Source organism: Apteryx mantelli, chromosome 2 (genome assembly GCF_036417845.1).
Source record: "Apteryx mantelli isolate bAptMan1 chromosome 2, bAptMan1.hap1, whole genome shotgun sequence".
Lineage (NCBI taxonomy): Eukaryota > Metazoa > Chordata > Aves > Apterygiformes > Apterygidae > Apteryx > Apteryx mantelli.
In genome coordinates, this window is record NC_089979.1 from 173,275,045 (window position 1) to 173,291,677 (window position 16,633).

The following is a 16,633-nucleotide window of genomic DNA, read 5'->3' on the forward strand; positions in this document are numbered from 1 at the left end:
TATTTGTTTTCTTGTTGCTGCCTATCATGCAAATTACTTCATTAACTTACCGACAGTCAGTTTTGGTCACTTGCATCAGAAGCCACGTTCTTACTAGTACCCGGTAGTATAGATAATTGCTTGCTTTATTGTGCATTTCACTGTATTTGTTCGGTATTGCCATTCATCTGCTACCATGCAGCCCCATCAGCAAACTTTACTAGTCTTTTCTGAAGTGTTTTACAGTCTTCTTATATCTTGATTAACTAAATAATTTTATAGCTTTTAATGTTTTTATGTCTCTCTTTCGTGCTTTCATGAATCCTTTTAAAAAATACCAAGTCTGAGTTAATGAAAGCCATAAGGTTCCAGATACATCATTTGGCCATGATGAAAACTGAATCTTTGTCTTACTGTTTTTTTCTGCTTTCTTGGGCAACCCCTGGCCAGTATTTGCTTTTCATCTGTATGTCACGGTGAATTTGTTAAAAATTTCTCATGAACGATTGCATCCCTAAAGGCCACTTGAAAGCCTAAGATAGCTGTTCTCCTTTATCCGTTATTTTTGATGTGCTTAAGGAAGGAATGAGACATAATTTTCTTGCAGAAGTGATATAGCTAGGTCTCTTGATTTTTAGAAGAATAGTTTTGGAATTCACATGATACTTTTTAGTACTCCTCCAACCACAGCAGGGATGAACTTGGAATGGACACATTAGATAGTTTTGACATAATATGTATCTTTGTCTTCAGCCTGGGAGACTACAGCAGAGTTGTTTCTTTGGTGCACTTGACAGAATTGGGTCATATTTAGTCTAGATACATTAAATTAAAAATTACCTCACTGTCGGTTTGGAGACATATCAGTGAGTGGGTTATTTCTAGTGGGATCAGAAAGATCAGTTCTTGGCCCGATGCTGTGTAGTATTTTTTTTCAGTGTCACGCATAGTACGTGATATTTGGTGATAATCCTTATAGATGAGATGAGATTAATGGAACAGTAAATAAAGACAAGGAGGTTTGCTACAAAGTATACTCTGCATCGCCCAATAAAATGGTCATGACGTAGCAAAATTTGTTTTTCTACGACTAAGTGCAGTACCTCTAAATCGGGAATTCGGGCAGTACAGGAGACCGTCGTGGAAAGCAGTGATTCAGAGGTGCTCGAAGCAGATGCAGCTGGCAGAGCACGAGAACAGCACGTTCTTAGACCGGCCTCTCTCGTACTTTCTTACGCTCGTTAAGACTAGGAGGAGCTGGTTCGTCTCCTGTACAGCATAGTCCAGACCACTTCAAGCTGTCATTCCTGCACTGAGTTCAGCAGGGGCACAGACGTTATGGTAGTCCTGTCCCCAGCTCCACAGATAGTGACCATCCTTTTCTCAAATCGTGTGATGGATTAACTAAATTATCATACGCTCAGATCAGTTGTTTCCAATACGTACTTGTTTTAAAGACTGATACTTCTATTTCAAGCCGTTGTCTAATGAGACAAATGTCACTTTTGGCTTCTAAAACAGAAGCAGAAATGCAGTGGGCATGTACCAGATCTAGCATCGACGCCCTGTGACAATTCAAGTTTGTTAAAAAGTTTTATTAGGTTGACTTTGTACCCACAGACATGACAGGTGGCTTAAAATCAACATACATTGTGCACCAGGTAATCTAGCTGTTGTGACAGAAAGATGACTGTGGGCCTGCAGCTGGTCTCGATCAATGTTTTGGGCAGAAAGGGCTACTCTCAGTTGTGAGTCAAAAGCCTCAAACCTGAAGAAGGGCCTTTTCTTCCAGAATTGTTTGTCTCCAGCCATGTTATTGCCCAAGCAAAAGATTCTCCCTCTCAACCTTGCCGCTTTCATAGCCTTAGATACCTCATCTGTCATCTGTTACCTCATACAACTATTAACCAAACTAATCTATTTTGAATTGAGGGTTTCAAGAGATAGATAATCCATGATTTTTCCGTTTGTTTGGGTAATGAAAATTAGCCATTCCCAGTAGCTAGTGCCAGGTCTGAACTATGGGCAGGACAAAGATGTACTATAGATCTTAATTTCTTGTTTTCAGAGGTTTTAAGGTTAGTCAGCCAGTATTCTGGAGGGATGAGTGTCTTTACGGGGCAGTTTCACCTCTGCTTTGCCTGATCGTGCTCTATCTTGAAAGAAGATAGGTTATACCTCCTTCCTGTTACTCTTACTGCTCTGATGACAGAATATCACTGCTTTGATGGCTAGAAACTTTTCAGATTTAAAAACTAAATTGATCAACATCCAGCTTAAATCCATTTGTTCTTGGAACAGCACATCTTCAACTTAAAACCGTTTTTGTTTCTGAGGTTGAAGAAGTCTTTTAGCTCTGTTCAGAGTTGAAATGCCTCATTAGAAGTGCTGTATGACCCCTATATGCTGGCTGGCTGGCCAAACAGCAGTTTGGAGGTAGAAGGTGCATGGCACAGTCTACATCTACAGTATAAAACACACTGACATGCAACTCAGCACTTATTTTCCAAGCCTCGGAAACCCCAAGAAAATCATCTTGTCTTTAATTATTGAGTAGGAAGGGAAGGCAATGAAAGTCATAACTTTCTGGAGAGGTTTTTATCTCACTGCTGTATTTTTACAGTGAAGTGGGGACCCCCAGGATAACTAGAAGATTACACTCTGGGAGCATGCGTCTTAGTCTGAAGAGAAGAATGTTCGGGGGGTGGAGGGGAGGGAGAGAGAGGAGGAAAAAAAAGAGAGGGGGAACAAGGGGGAGAGGGAGAGGAGGAAGAAAAAGAGAGGGGGAACAAGGGGGAGAGGGAGAGGAGGAAGAAAAAGAGAGGGGGAACAAGGGGAGAGGGAGAGGAGGAAGAAAAAGAGAGGGGGAACAAGGGGGAGAGGGAGAGGAGGAAGAAAAAGAGAGGGGGAACAAGGGGGAGAGGGAGAGGAGGAAGAAAAAGAGAGGGGGAACAAGGGGAGAGGGAGAGGAGGAAGAAAAAGAGAGGGGGAACAAGGGGAGAGGGAGGGGAGGAAGAAAGAGGGGGAACAAGGGGAGAGGGAGGGGAGGAAGAAAAAGAGAGGGGGAACAAGGGGAGAGGGAGGGGAGGAAGAAAAAGAGAGGGGGAACAAGGGGGAGAGGGAGAGGAGGAAGAAAAAGAGAGGGGGAACAAGGGGGAGAGAGAGGGGAAAGAGATAGAAAGGAGGGGAGAGAGAGAGGAGGGCGAGGAGAGAGGGGAGAGAGGGAGAGGGTGGGAGAGATGGGGGAAGGGGAGAGAGACAGAGTGGGGAGAGAGAATGAGAATGCGAATGTGTGTCCAGGGGGAAGGGGAGATCTGCCATAGCCCTGGTGATTGGGAAGATCAGTGTCCTCCAATAGAAATGCTTGAAATTTCCTTTTTCATATTTCACTTCTCAGTTTGTCACAGAAATTTTGATATTTCCTTCAAAGTACATGATATCACAGCTTGCACTATTAAATTTCTTCACCCTATTAAATTTCCTATTTATGTTAAATTGGAATTCTTTTTCTAAATTGGCAACACGTCCCAAGTTTATGTTATCAGCATATTTCATTAGCTCATTTGCGGGGTGGTCTTTTTGGTTTGGAGAGTAGATACTGAGACAGTTTTGAAAATATGAAATAAGACCGGCCCCTGTGATCAGGCCTTGCTGAACTCCTGTACCACCTGTAGGCTGATGCTTTGCTTCCAGCTCAGTCCTGCGTCTTGGCCTCTTCAGTCGGTTTCCTGCCTGTTGTACAGTTCTTGTGCCAAACTCCCTCTCCTCCGCAGCCCCAATTTCACGCACAGTGCTTTATCAAGTGCCTTGCTCAATTCCAGATAATGTCATTGAAAGTCATTTTCTGTCATCTTTGAATAATCGTGTTGGCTCCTTTCTGCATCCTCCACAGTATGTCTAAAGCCTTAGTAAAATGTTCGCTCTGGAAATGTCCATATTATTCCTATGTTAATTTCAGCAAGGTCTTAAGGCCACCAGGCCTTTATTGATAATTACTTCCCACTTTATTCAGTGAGAGGTGTAACTGCACTTCTTGTTACACTCATGAACTTTGGGTATTTGTTTCATCCGCTCGCCAAGACTTCTCAGTCTTTTCAGAATTTTTGCTTTCAAGAGATTGTTCCCTATTCTGGTATTCTGAATTATTTCTTTCTAGCTAATACTTAGGACTGGAAAGATCTCTTGCTCATGAAATCCAGAATGCTGTTACTACAATGAATCACATCATGTAAACTTTTTTGTAACTTACCAACTTAATGTACTTAGAAGACTGTGGGCAAGAAACTGCTGGAAGGCTCTTCAAGAACCTTATGTTTCTGATAGAAACCTTCCTCAGAGTTCCAGCCTAAAGCTATTCATGACAAATCTGCTGATCCAAGAAGAAATGATCAGACTGGCTTCATAATTCTTCTCTATAAATAATGGTGTCTTATAGATATATAACCACATCTGGCTCTATTAAAAGACAGTTTGCTTGAATAGCCCAATTTTATGGAGATGACCCTATTGCTTGTATGGCTGCTCTATTCTTGTTGTTTACTTTCTGTTGGTGTTAATGGCCTCCACAGTTTTTGGTTCAGAGGTATCTTTAAATTTACTTACAGGATATTGGATAAACTGGCATTTCTGTTGATTCCTTCAGAGCTCCTCTTGAGAAAATATAAGTATTCTTTTCCTATGTTACATAATTCATATACATTTCTTGTGCATTTTACTTGTAGTATATAGTGTATATATTATATCTATTCAGAGTTGCATAGTAGTAAATAAAAATTAACTGTGTAATTTAGTCTGTGCTACCTGTATGGAATAATAGAAAAATGTAGATTGAAAGGAACCTCTGGAGGTCATGCAGACCAACCCCTGCTCAAAGCAGATGCAGATTACATCACCTGATGAGCAACACCAGGTTGCTCAGGGCATTGTCCAGTTCAGCTTTGAATAGCTCCAAGGATGGACATCCCACAACATCCTTTGGGAACCCATTCCAATGTTTGACTACCATCATGGCTTAAAAACAAAAGCAACAACAACAACAACGTTCCTTGCATTGAGTCAATTTCCCCTGTTGCAGCTTGTTTCCGTTGCCTCTCATCCTATCGCTGTGCACCTCCAGGAAGAGGCTGCCTCCGTCTTCTCCTCACCGTCCTGTTAGGTAGCTGCGCACAGCAATAAGATCTCGCCCTTCACCTTCTCTTCTCACGGCTGAACAAACCCAGCTCTCGCAACCTCTCCTGGTACAGCGTGTGCTCCAGCCCCCAGTCATCCTGGTGGTCCTCTGCTGGCCTCGCTCCAGTATGTCACTGCCTTTCTGGTCCTGGGGAGCCCCAAGCTCGACCAAGAAGTCCAGATGCAGTCTCACAGATGTATTCTTCAGGCTTTGGTCACCACTGATTAAAAAAAAAAACACGTAAAAATCAAACATAAAAGTACGTAGCTTAATAATAACATGATCTTATTAATATTTTAATTTTTGAAACATTTGGATTTTCATAATAGAAATAAAAGAATCCCAGTCCCTAGAAAAGCACTATCTTAGTAATGTTAATAACAAGGTGTTCCAGTTATCCATATAATCCCATGACTGAAACAGAGAATAGATTTTTTAAAATGCAAGCCGCATCCTTGTCATTAAGTCCTTTGCATGCTAAGCATTGAGGTAAGGTTTAATATACATATGTCAGAATTTCAGGTGTTCAGATGCTGCTGCTAGGTGCTTTTTGTAGATTCTTGAAGAGGGCTAAAGGCCGCAAAGGAGAAGTCAGGTCTTGAAATACTCTGTATGCATATACTCAGAACTTTTTTAGAAGAATAGATGAGACTTACATGGAGCTATGAACTTTTAAGTTAGGGCAAACCATGCAGCAAGAAGGAATTATGTAGGCTGCCCAGACCCTTATCGCATAAACACCAAGACAGCTGACGTTCAGTTAGCTGTGAAGAAAACTGAAAAATGAATTCTGTAGTACTGGCTGGAGGTAGAGTACCTTTGTCTTTTTGAGATAAGACATACCAGGAACAAAGAAAATCCTTCATCATGATACTGCTGGAACTCCCCTTTAATTGTCTCTCATACTTAAGGGGAGATTGGGAAACAGTATGAGATTGGATCATTATCATGTCACCAAAAAATTATTCCTCTGCTAGGCTGAGAAAGCCAAGGAAGGTAAGAGCAGCCAAATAGGGCTAAGTGAACCTTTGGTCTGGCCCAGCATCCCATCTCCACTGTGGCCGTAACACAAACCTACAAAAGAATACGAACGCAGGCAAGCGTATGCAATACTTCTCCCAAATACTCTCTCAACCGGCAGTCATTTGCAGTTCAGGGACTTACATGCAGTTTTGTCTTTGTTAGCTAATTTTAAAGTAATTATGCTTAAATGCAGTTTAACATCCAGTTTGGTTATAGCTGGAATAGGAAATGCCCTGTCACTCTCATGTGATAGGAGATATAATTCATTGTAAATTCAGAATAGAAACATTTACTCAAGATTACTGCTGTTTCTATGAACTTACTAGAAATGTCATTAGATCCTGGATCCAATTGGATCCCAGCTTCCTCTTGTGCCTAGGAGTTCATGAACTGACTGTGGTGTGACTCAGAGGTAAATGACTGAAATCATGTTCTGGGTCCAGAATTTTTAAATGACAGCAGTACAACCTGACTGATTCCTTCTGCTGAAGGAACTGAGGAATCTTCTGTTCCGTGTGGGATCGGATAGGGGCATTGTGGTACTCTGTTAGGTCCAAAGATTTGTACTCACTGTGCGGTGGAAATATTCCCTAGCTCTCCTTATTCAGCAGCTGTCTGGCAACTCCTTGGGGTTCCCAGGGCAATGCTTGGTCTTTGTGCTTCACTTTAAAATGTTAATGTTCTTCTATTATTCTGCTGGAACTAAGACTTTGATGAAGAATACAAGTAGTTAAAAAATAGTGGTTTAGCTAAAGCAGCACATTTTTATGGGACAAAACCAAAGCATTTCTTTGACTGCCTGATTTCTGCTTCTCCAAAGTGTCAGTCCTACTGCAAATAGTACAGGTATTCTAGCATCTCAAAACAAATAAGTAAGGTTTAAAGAAATATTTATTTGATATTCTTGATCAGTCTAAATACAGAAGTGAGTGGTTGTTCCTTTTCAGCCTGGAAAAGAAAAGAAAAAAGAAAGGGACGACAGAAAACTGTAAGATGTATGAGCTGTACGGAGAGGGTAAATAGGGAATGACTGCCCGCTGCCTCTCCAGCTCTACAAGTAGGAGACATAAAGCGATGGCAGGTTCAAAACGAACAAAAGGAGCTACCTCGTCACACGCTGCCTGCTGAGGTCCTGCAACACCGTGCCAAATGCAGTCAGTGGTTCAACACTAGGATAGATGGATTGTTGGAATGACCTACTACAGCAGTTCTTATGGTTTTGTAGTACACAGGGAGCAGGTAGATGGACAAGATATAATCGCAAAACAAGGTGGTTTTACTAGGGTCCCCTTGAGCTCCCTGCCAGTTTATATACAGAGCAAGAGGCTGGATGAGCAGATGCCGGTCATGGTCAGCGTAGTGAGTAGCCTCCTCTGTCGCAAGATCTGGTGTCAGGTGGCCATGAGTCAGCGTCAAGAATCAAACAGCGTTAGTGGCTCTTTCTGCAACAGAAACTGACTCATCTTGATCCACGACTGACTAATTCTTGAGAAGGCTGGAGCTTTCTCCTGTGAAGTAAGGGAGTTTTATACAAAATGTATACGCAGTGCTAAAGTTGTGCTCACACCAGGGAAGCTGACTTGTCTTTGCCTCTTCCTCTTTGCCCAGTCTCTCTCACATGTGTGTTTGTGTCTTATACTGAATTCAAACTGTAGATTTCCGATTCTAAAGCAAAACAGGAATGCCAGCTAGCTTTTAACTGTTATAGAACAGGCATATTCTAACAGTTAAGTATTTTAGTTGTATAGGTGAAAGCTAGAGTGAATATCTTAAAAATAGACAAGGCAGACCAGTAGATTGTTTATAATTACTTATAATTCCTTTCCTTTTATGGTTTGCCTGCATGATTTATCCCCAATTAAGAACTGACTTTTCTACATAAAGGTATACTTGCCCATCACTCAGCTCAGATTTTTAGGTCTTCCTCTTTACTTCTGTCTCTTTCTTCCTCCTAACCTACTTCCTGTCACCTCCTCTGCTAGCTTCTTTGGAATAGAGAAAATAAGAAAGGGTTTTGTTAATAGATATAAGATAGGTTAGGTAATATTTTAAAATACCAGTAAAGGTTGGCCAAATCATAAGTTGACGCTTCATAGTTGGTCATGTTGAAACTTACTTGTGAAGGCAGATTTCACCTTAGCCAAGAAGTTGTATTAACAAAGGTTGCCTTCCTAAATTGCAGTTTTGGCATATGCTGGGTAGCACTTGTTTAAAAAAAACAAACACAAGAACACCCAGCCTTTATTCCTAGCCTAGAGAGACACAGTCTTTCTTAGTTTAAACAGGACAAATTTAAAATACTTCGCATTGCCAGAACAGTGGCTCCAAGGCTGCTTGTAGCTAAGCCTCCCTTGCAAAGATCAGCAGTGATCCAGGGCTTGTGGATCCAACTAGCATCTCCCAGAATTCATTAGCTTGAATTCTGTGCTCCAGCTTTTCAGTTATATTGTTGTACCATGTCGCTGAGACCTGCCCCACTATTTGGGAACCACAGTCTTAGGGGTAACCCCTTCTTCTTAGTTCATCTGTCTAAGGGCTGGGCAGGTGTCAGTATTATTGCTCCAGAACATGGTTGATTCTTTGCTTCCAGTGCTTGGATATTCCTTGCTTCCTTCTCAGATCCGGGAGCTGGTTCCTGAGTCCCAGGCCTATATGGATCTGTTGGCCTTTGAACGCAAACTAGACCAGACCATTATGCGGAAACGTGTGGATATTCAGGAAGCACTGAAGAGGCCAATGAAGGTATGTCATGAAAAATCTGTAGGTTGAGTTGGGGGGAAAAAGAACATATATTAAATGCTTTCTGGGGAACCAGGAAAAGTCCTGTTGACAGAGACATTTTGAAGCAGTCAGACAAAGCTCCTATGAATAAGCAGCTGAGGAACAGCACATATGGAAGGGTGGTGGAAAACATTCAGTGGATATTACCAGCTCTTGCTTCTGAAAGCCTTTAATAAAGGGGATAATAGCTTCTGGGTTTATAAATACTGTTTTTGAAATTTTGTATTAGAATGATTAGAAAGAAAAAAAATAAGAGATTAGAGGGGTTTACTGAAGACATGCTAAATTTCTATTAGAATTCAGTTAAAGGCTAAACTTCTGAGATAATAAAACATATAATGGGAAGAATTGCTTAGAGAAAAATTGTTAAAAAGCCTTCAAAAATACATGCATTTACATAGTCTATAAAAGGACAATTCATATAAGAAAAGGATGGGTGACATTTTCTGTGATATCTGTTAGATCAAGTACACCACTTCCCTGTTCATTATATCTTACTGAAATGATCTTTTCCTCAGTTTTCCAAGTCTACTTCATTGAAACGTGGAAAAGTTTAAGTTGGAAGGGAGCTGTGGAAGTTGTCTAGTTCAACCTCCTGCTCAAAACACGGTTGTTCAAGGCTTTGTTGAGCTTTGACAGTTGTTAATGATGGAGGTTTCACAGCCTCTCTAGGTAACCTCTTCCAATGCTTGGCCACTCTCATTGCGAAGAATTTTTTTCTTACGTCCTACTTAATAGTTCTTGTGGCTATACTGAATGGTCATACCCATTCATATAGTAAATCCTGTAGTATGAAGAGTTTTGTAGCGATATGTCTACTGTGAAGTAAAGCTGTCATTCTTGTTTGTACCACCGTAATAGGTATCAGCCCTATTAAGATCAAGGTTCCACTGTGTTTGTCACTCACTGTATAGGTATCTTACAAGATGTGGATGGTTCTTTTGCTCCTAATGTTTTTGCAATTGAATTAGATGAAGCAGAAGAAAAAAGGAAAAAGCTAAGTTCTATAGGATACTCATTTTACAGATAGGAAACTGAAGTATGGATGGTTTAAATGACAAGTTAATAGTCCAACATTGTTGCATATAGTAGATCGGCCTCTCAGCGGGTATAATTTGTCTTAGCTTCTTAATGTGGGAAGAGCACCATTATTTTATACCAGCTAGGAACTTGGCCATGTTTAAAAGAAACTGAAAACTTAGACTTGCATTCATAAATCTGCAGGAAGATGTCTGTTCTCTGGCAAACTCGTCAACCACGGAACTGAGCAGTGCATGAGATCCCAGCTGTAAGCTGTATAGTGGAGATTTTTAGGGTCTGTAAGGGGGAAGAGAATATGAGACAGAACATTCTACAAAAACCATAGCCAGAAAATTCTGTTTCCATCTAGGGGTCAGCAAACACATTTTAAATATCCGTTACTCAGCTACTTAACGCCTAAATCTGTTTCTAAAAAATGATCAACAGATGTTTGTCTAATTCATGTCTAGAATTCAGACATAGCAGTTGTGAAATTCAAGAGGTACCAAAATAGAGCTAAGCCTTGATAAATTTTGCTTGTTCTGATATTATATATTTTCATCTTATTTTAGTTGGAGTACTGGTAACAGCAGTAAAAGTTATCTCTGCATTTCCATCTTAAAACTCCTACCAAAGGCCATGTAACTTTGGAATAATTTGCCTTTCAGCAGTGGTTCACAAACTGGGATTGTAATCCTGGGAAAAATTTAAACTTGTCTGAGGTATGTGATAATATGTAGGACTGCTCAGAATTAGCGGTTTCAATTGCAGTTATCATATTGGTCACAATGATTAGGTTGTAGCCAGGAAGAGTCTTCAGAAACCACAGGCTTAGGATCTGGTGTTGTTCAGGCCTTTGTCTTCTGTCTGAAGGGTTAATTATTCTTGAGAAATTTTAGGGGGGATTGGTTTAACCATTTTTGATTAAGAATAGTGCATAAAATACACTGGGCCTATTGATATTGCTTCGGTCTTCTATGAACAGCTGTGCTGCTGAAACAGATGACAGCTGTGGGTTTGCTCAGAAAGCAAGGAGGAGACCTTGGATTTTTGGAGGTTGGTTGGGGTTGGGGAGAAGACAGCCTTCACCACCTGCCAGCTCATTTTACCGCTGTCAGCTGCCAACTTTTCCGGTACAGATCATGCCTTGTCTTTTTTCTGCCTCTTAGGTACTAGTGTGTTCTCTCCTTTTCCTCTAGCCTACATTGTTAGACTACACCCATCACAAGATTCTCAGAATTCTCATCTGCAGACCAGCATTAACTGTATGCGACTTGTGAGTAAGAAGCCCTACACTAATTTTATAAAAGAACCACCCATTCTTGTCCACAGATACCAGAAAGGACTTTTTAAGAGGTAGTCAGGCAGGCGGGGCTGTTTGAGCTTTGGACTGCAATGGGACTGGATGCACAGATAGACCAAGGTCTATGGCCTGAAGGAAACCAAAAACCACATGGCTCAACTCCAGACGGGGGGGGTGTCATTAAAAAAGTCTGAGTTAATGAAAACCCAAACAGCAAGGGCCATGGTGGACTTTGAGGGTGGGATTTAGTTGGCTAAGAATAGACATATCCATCGTAGTTATTTTTATGTAAGCTAGTCAGTCTGGGCTCCCTTTACAGTCAAGAGATTAGTCAGTGTAGGAATGGAGTCTAAGGCACAGTTCCTCTCATACAGTAGACATTTAAAATAAAATAGATGAATCATGCCCTTAAAAGTGCTTACTTCTCTCCATTGTCTATAAAAAAAGCCAAAGATAACTAGTCAGTTGTGGACATAAACACGATAATTTAAAGTTGGGGAAGATGATTTTCATCCCAAGACTTGGCTCAGGAGTCCCCTGTCTGAAAGAGAGGCATCCTGTGGCCCATCCCATATGCAGGTCTCCCATTCCAAGCCCTGGCCACAGACAATAATTTGGTTTCTCCCCCAAACCAAAGACTTATCCAGGGTTTCACAGTGGGTTGGTGTTACAGTTCCTCAGACTAAGTGATGTACTCCCAGAGTCACCATTCTTAGGTTCAAAAACAGTAGTAATGTCTGAGTACAGTGACAAAGTCTCGGTGTCTCTCACTGGCTTTGTAGATTGGGATACTTTCCTCTTCTATTTGTTTTAAGATGACTGAGGAATTGCTATGTGATTGTTGTCAGAAGGGAATTTCTTTTTTTTTTCCCCGAAACACTAAGGTCGCCACCTGGCCCTGTGTCCTCTCGAGCAAGGGTGTTGTTTTTGCTCGGAATGCCTTTGTGTCCGCAGCACCTCATATCTGAGCTCTGCTGTTCAGTCATTCTGAGACTCCCATATTGTCCATGTATTGACTTCTAAACCTGGAGCATCCAAGGGATACTCTTAGGGGCGGAAGAACAAATAATTTCTGGAGATTTGTGTGTCACACTCTGAACTCAACTGCCATTCAGCTCCTGGAATCAAGCCTGCACTCACTGCAATCAGCAAATGCAGTAGATACTCTCTGCCCCAACTTGAGTAAAACATTTTATTCATTCTTCATGGGATATTATAGAGAAAGAGGAGATAGGGATTACTAGAAGAATTTAAGGTAGTTGAGAGCAGTGGCAGCTCTAACACATTTTAGCTGTTGGGGATTCCCCTCTGCACCTTGATATCTATGGCTCAGGGGCAATGTGCTTCCTCTTCTGTGGTTGTGATGTTGGACTTGGTGCTGGCATGTCTGCCACTGTCGATGCTTAATGCAGGGGATAGTTCAAGAAGACTTTGCCAAGTTGACCCTCCATGAAGTTCTGGTGAACCGTCGTCTCCCGGGGGTAGAGCTGCCCTTGGGCGAGCAATTGGCTGAAGGAGAGAACGTTGGAAAGCATATTTTTAGATGGAGGGGGTAACTATTTGACTTCATAAAAAAAAATTATTTGATTTTTAAATCCTTGGGACCAACTTTGCAGTATTTTCATTAATGACTTTGATGTCAGAATTTAGGAGGCTAATTCTGAAATTTGATGGTGAAATTTGCTGATGACCCCAAGTTGGGAGGCCTTGTCAATGCTGAAGAAGATTTGGCTGTCTTACGGAAAGAATGTTATGATCTTCAGAAGATAGGATACTTATTAGTATTAAGTGCATGTAGGGATTAATAGGATGAATTTCTTCTATAAAATAGGTGCCAAATGATTGGAAGCAGCATTAAAGGTGAGGTTTATTACTTTCATAATAACAGTCCTATACTTAATGTGATGTGCCTGAAAAAAGAAAAAAACGAAAAAAACCCTTAGGATAGATCAGTAACTGGAATTCTCTGTAGCAATAGAAAAGTTCAAGTGTAACAGCAGAAGGCACTGGTGACATCTCACTTGATTGTTGAAGCTGGAATACAGTGTCATCAATACTCGAACAGTTTAAACCGGAACGATCCTGCCCAAAAAAAAAAAAAAAAAAGCTTCTGGAACCACCTCAAGAAGGGAAGACTCGTCACTTGGCTTTGGTGTGCCAACACAAAGAAGGTTGAGAGGGACTGGGGGTGGCTGTGTTTATTGTGGAGGGGGAGAAAAGAAGGGCCAAGGACAGTGCTGAGGGACGATGCTGGCACAAGAACAAATGGGAAAAAGGCGGCTCTGAATAATGTTAGGCTTGAAATTAGAATGAGGTGGTAATTGTCAGAGAAAAGAAATTCTTTCAAGTCAAGGAGGGGAAAAAAAAATCTCTGTTTTTAGATTGGATCTTCATGAGTTTCTGAAACACATTGCCTCTTATAGATGCCTGTGACCTGGACTTAACTGTTGCTGCCGGCACAGTGTCCCTAGGGCCCACTGGTGTACAGGCATGAAGGTACTACAGTGGTTTTGAAAAAAATATTTTAAAACTCTCTAAGAGAAATGTCTGCACAAGCCATTTGAAGTAGGACTTTGTTGCAGGCAGTACAGAACTTATGATGATTTCAATTGCAATTTAAACGTGCAGTTAGGAACTTTCTCATCTTTAAACATCAACCATAAAATTTACAAAATTAAAAAAAAATAGCTCATGGTTTCCCTAGTGTGAGGAGATCAGTCTGGCAACGGGTACGTCCTCTGATAGGAGTCAGCCATACATTGGGAGAGCTTGTGCTTGCCTTGCTGTTGTTAGCCTTAACATGCTCTTTGATCTGGCCTTGGCCCTAGGTGTTCCCAGTGATCTCCCTCAGACTGAGCCCGGGGACTCCTACGTACTTCATTAGCAAGAGGAGTAAGTTGTTGATGGGAGCACACCGATGTTACTGCGTTATTGGTTGACTTGTTGCCTGAATAGTTACTGTACTGTGCCCCTGGTCTTGCCATGTTAAATTGCTTTTAACGAGTTAGGACCAGATCTAGCCATCGGGGCAAAAGTTCATCAACCGCAGCACAAACAAGCAAAATGTGTGTGCGTTCTTAACCCATCACAAACTTGCTTAAGTATTTGATGAGAACTGGCATGCTTAAAGCTTGCTTAACCCCCCCCCAACCCGCCTGCAGCTGCAGTGATGCAGGAGTTATGAGGCTGACATGGATCCAGGATCCATACAGTGCAAGCAGGCTTACCAGTTAGTACTAAATACTTCTTAAGAAGGTGACAGAAACCATTGCAGAATATCTGCAATTGTAGGTAACAGTTCCACCTAAATTCCAGTAATCAGAGATCAGTTTATATTCGCACACAGAAAGGTTTGATATCTCTTTTAAAATTCTCATATATCGGTATAACTGGATGTTATTGGGATCTTTACATATATACCCATTCTTACCCCTTCCTTTTTTTCTTAAGAAATAAAAGCTTTCAGCTTTAGTCCAACAGCTGGTCATTGAAAATAGACAGATTCAGACTGAAGTAACATGCATATTTATGATCACTGGAGCAAGATATCAGAGATGTAATAGATTTTTCATTATGTCAAGTCCTTAAGTCAACACTGGATGTCCTTTAAAGAGAGCAGCCCTGTTTGATGAATGATTAGAGCCTGTGTTGCACAGGAAGTTGAACTAGATAATAGTCTCTTCTGGCTCTAAAAACCTGCACGTTTTAAAGCTGTGTTCTTACAGGCTAATTATGACTCGTTAGGCTTTGTATAGCATATGTGGATACATATGTCCATTGATCAGGTTTGAATTTACTGCCTTTTGGACTCATTTAGTGTGTTCTGCTTTTTGCTTGTGAGACAAGGAAACGCACAAACCCCTAATCTCCTTCTTTAGACCAGCAAATATTTTAAATATGTCTTTCATGTTCTTTAATATTCTCTTTTCTAAGATAAAAATTTCCGTCCTCCCAGTCACTGCCCAAAGAGTTTTTCTGTGAACCTAGCTATTCTTATCACCTGTCAGTATACACCTCCGGATTCTGCAGTAGTCTTCCTGAGAGAGTACTGCATACAACTGCCAAATGAGCCTCTTTCACTGATTTTTGTAAACTATTGTGCACAATATTCTCCATTTTATTCCCCTATAATATTTCTTTGGGTTTTTTAGACTTTTTTTTAATTGAAGTCTTCACAGAACTGTCTACAGATCTTTCTCCTGTGTTTCAAACTCTTTAAATATTGGGTAGTTCCTTTTAGTCCTTTTAATAATCACGATACATTCATAATCTGCTAAGTCACTGATTTTCCTGGTTTGAGTTGGCCATTTTTAAGTTCTTGTCAATCTTTTCTGATCATGAATTACCTAACTAATTTTGTTTCATCTGCAAATCTTGACAAATCTGTTTGCTACTTCCCTGGGTGAGTGATACCTCTATATTCTAGTTCTGGTATGAATGCTCTCTCTTTCATTTCATTTTTTTATAGTGATGAGACTTGAGCACTTGCTACTAGTGATCACTGTTCTTTTTGTCTCACCTGATTTCTGGTCTCCACGCTACTATATCTTTCACTGTTCTTTTTGTTTCCTAAAAGTTTTTTTGTGAGACCACTAAACAGTTACTCTCACAAATGTTCATCTTTCCTGTGCTTTGTGCATGAGGTTTTTATGCTATGCTGAGGTGCAGCGTGGAGGCCCATACAAGCATACAGCTCTTAATGCTATTCCCAGGATCTGCATCCAGATTTCTTTGATTCAGTCAGCAATAACTTATCTGTCTATGCCTTTGTTAATTTGTTTGACATCCCAGGCAAAACTTTCCTGGAAGTGTGCTGGAGGTATTGTGTTCTGCCTGAGAGTTCGCTGAAAACTTTAAACGTCAGCAGTCAGTGGAGATATTTGCCTTTGGAATGTCGCACAGATCGTGGTATCTTTCCAAATGCTTAGTTTCTGATTTGACGTCTTGGGGACTTAATGCTAATGGGAACTGTAAAAATGTGTCACAAGAAACCAGAGTTTGTTTTCTAAATGATTTGATGGATTTCCAGCATTTCTCCCGTTTACTTCAACTTAAAGCTCTACTGATTTGCATAAAGATGACATTGAAGAACTTGGAGAGAGAGAAAAAGCTATAGTTCTTTTGCTCCATCATTCCTGTCAGCCTCCTGGTTGGATCTGTTTCATTCCACATGGGCTCTCCTACCCTTCATGCTGCTATCCTCGCTGAGCCCTTTACAGTAGTTTGTTGCTGACGTGACACGTCTTCTGTCACATATGGTCTTTTTTCCTTTTCTTTTTCTCAAGGAGAAATTGTATATGAAATATAGTGCTTTTGGGGCAAGCTTTTCTTTTTAATAGGATTGCTATTTCAAGTTC

General features: G+C 40.8%; 1 protein-coding gene across 5 annotated transcripts in view; it reads left to right on the forward strand.

Annotated features, from left to right (window-relative positions):
• SMARCD3 (SWI/SNF related, matrix associated, actin dependent regulator of chromatin, subfamily d, member 3) overlaps positions 1 to 16,633 on the forward strand; it is a 99,088-nt gene that overhangs the window by 59,064 nt on the left and 23,391 nt on the right. For all 5 annotated transcript variants that reach the window (XM_067292152.1, XM_067292153.1, XM_067292150.1 and 2 more), the window contains one exon: positions 8,792 to 8,914. In XM_067292152.1, the coding sequence (XP_067148253.1) occupies positions 8,792 to 8,914 (123 nt within the window). The remainder of the gene's footprint in view (positions 1 to 8,791; positions 8,915 to 16,633) is intronic.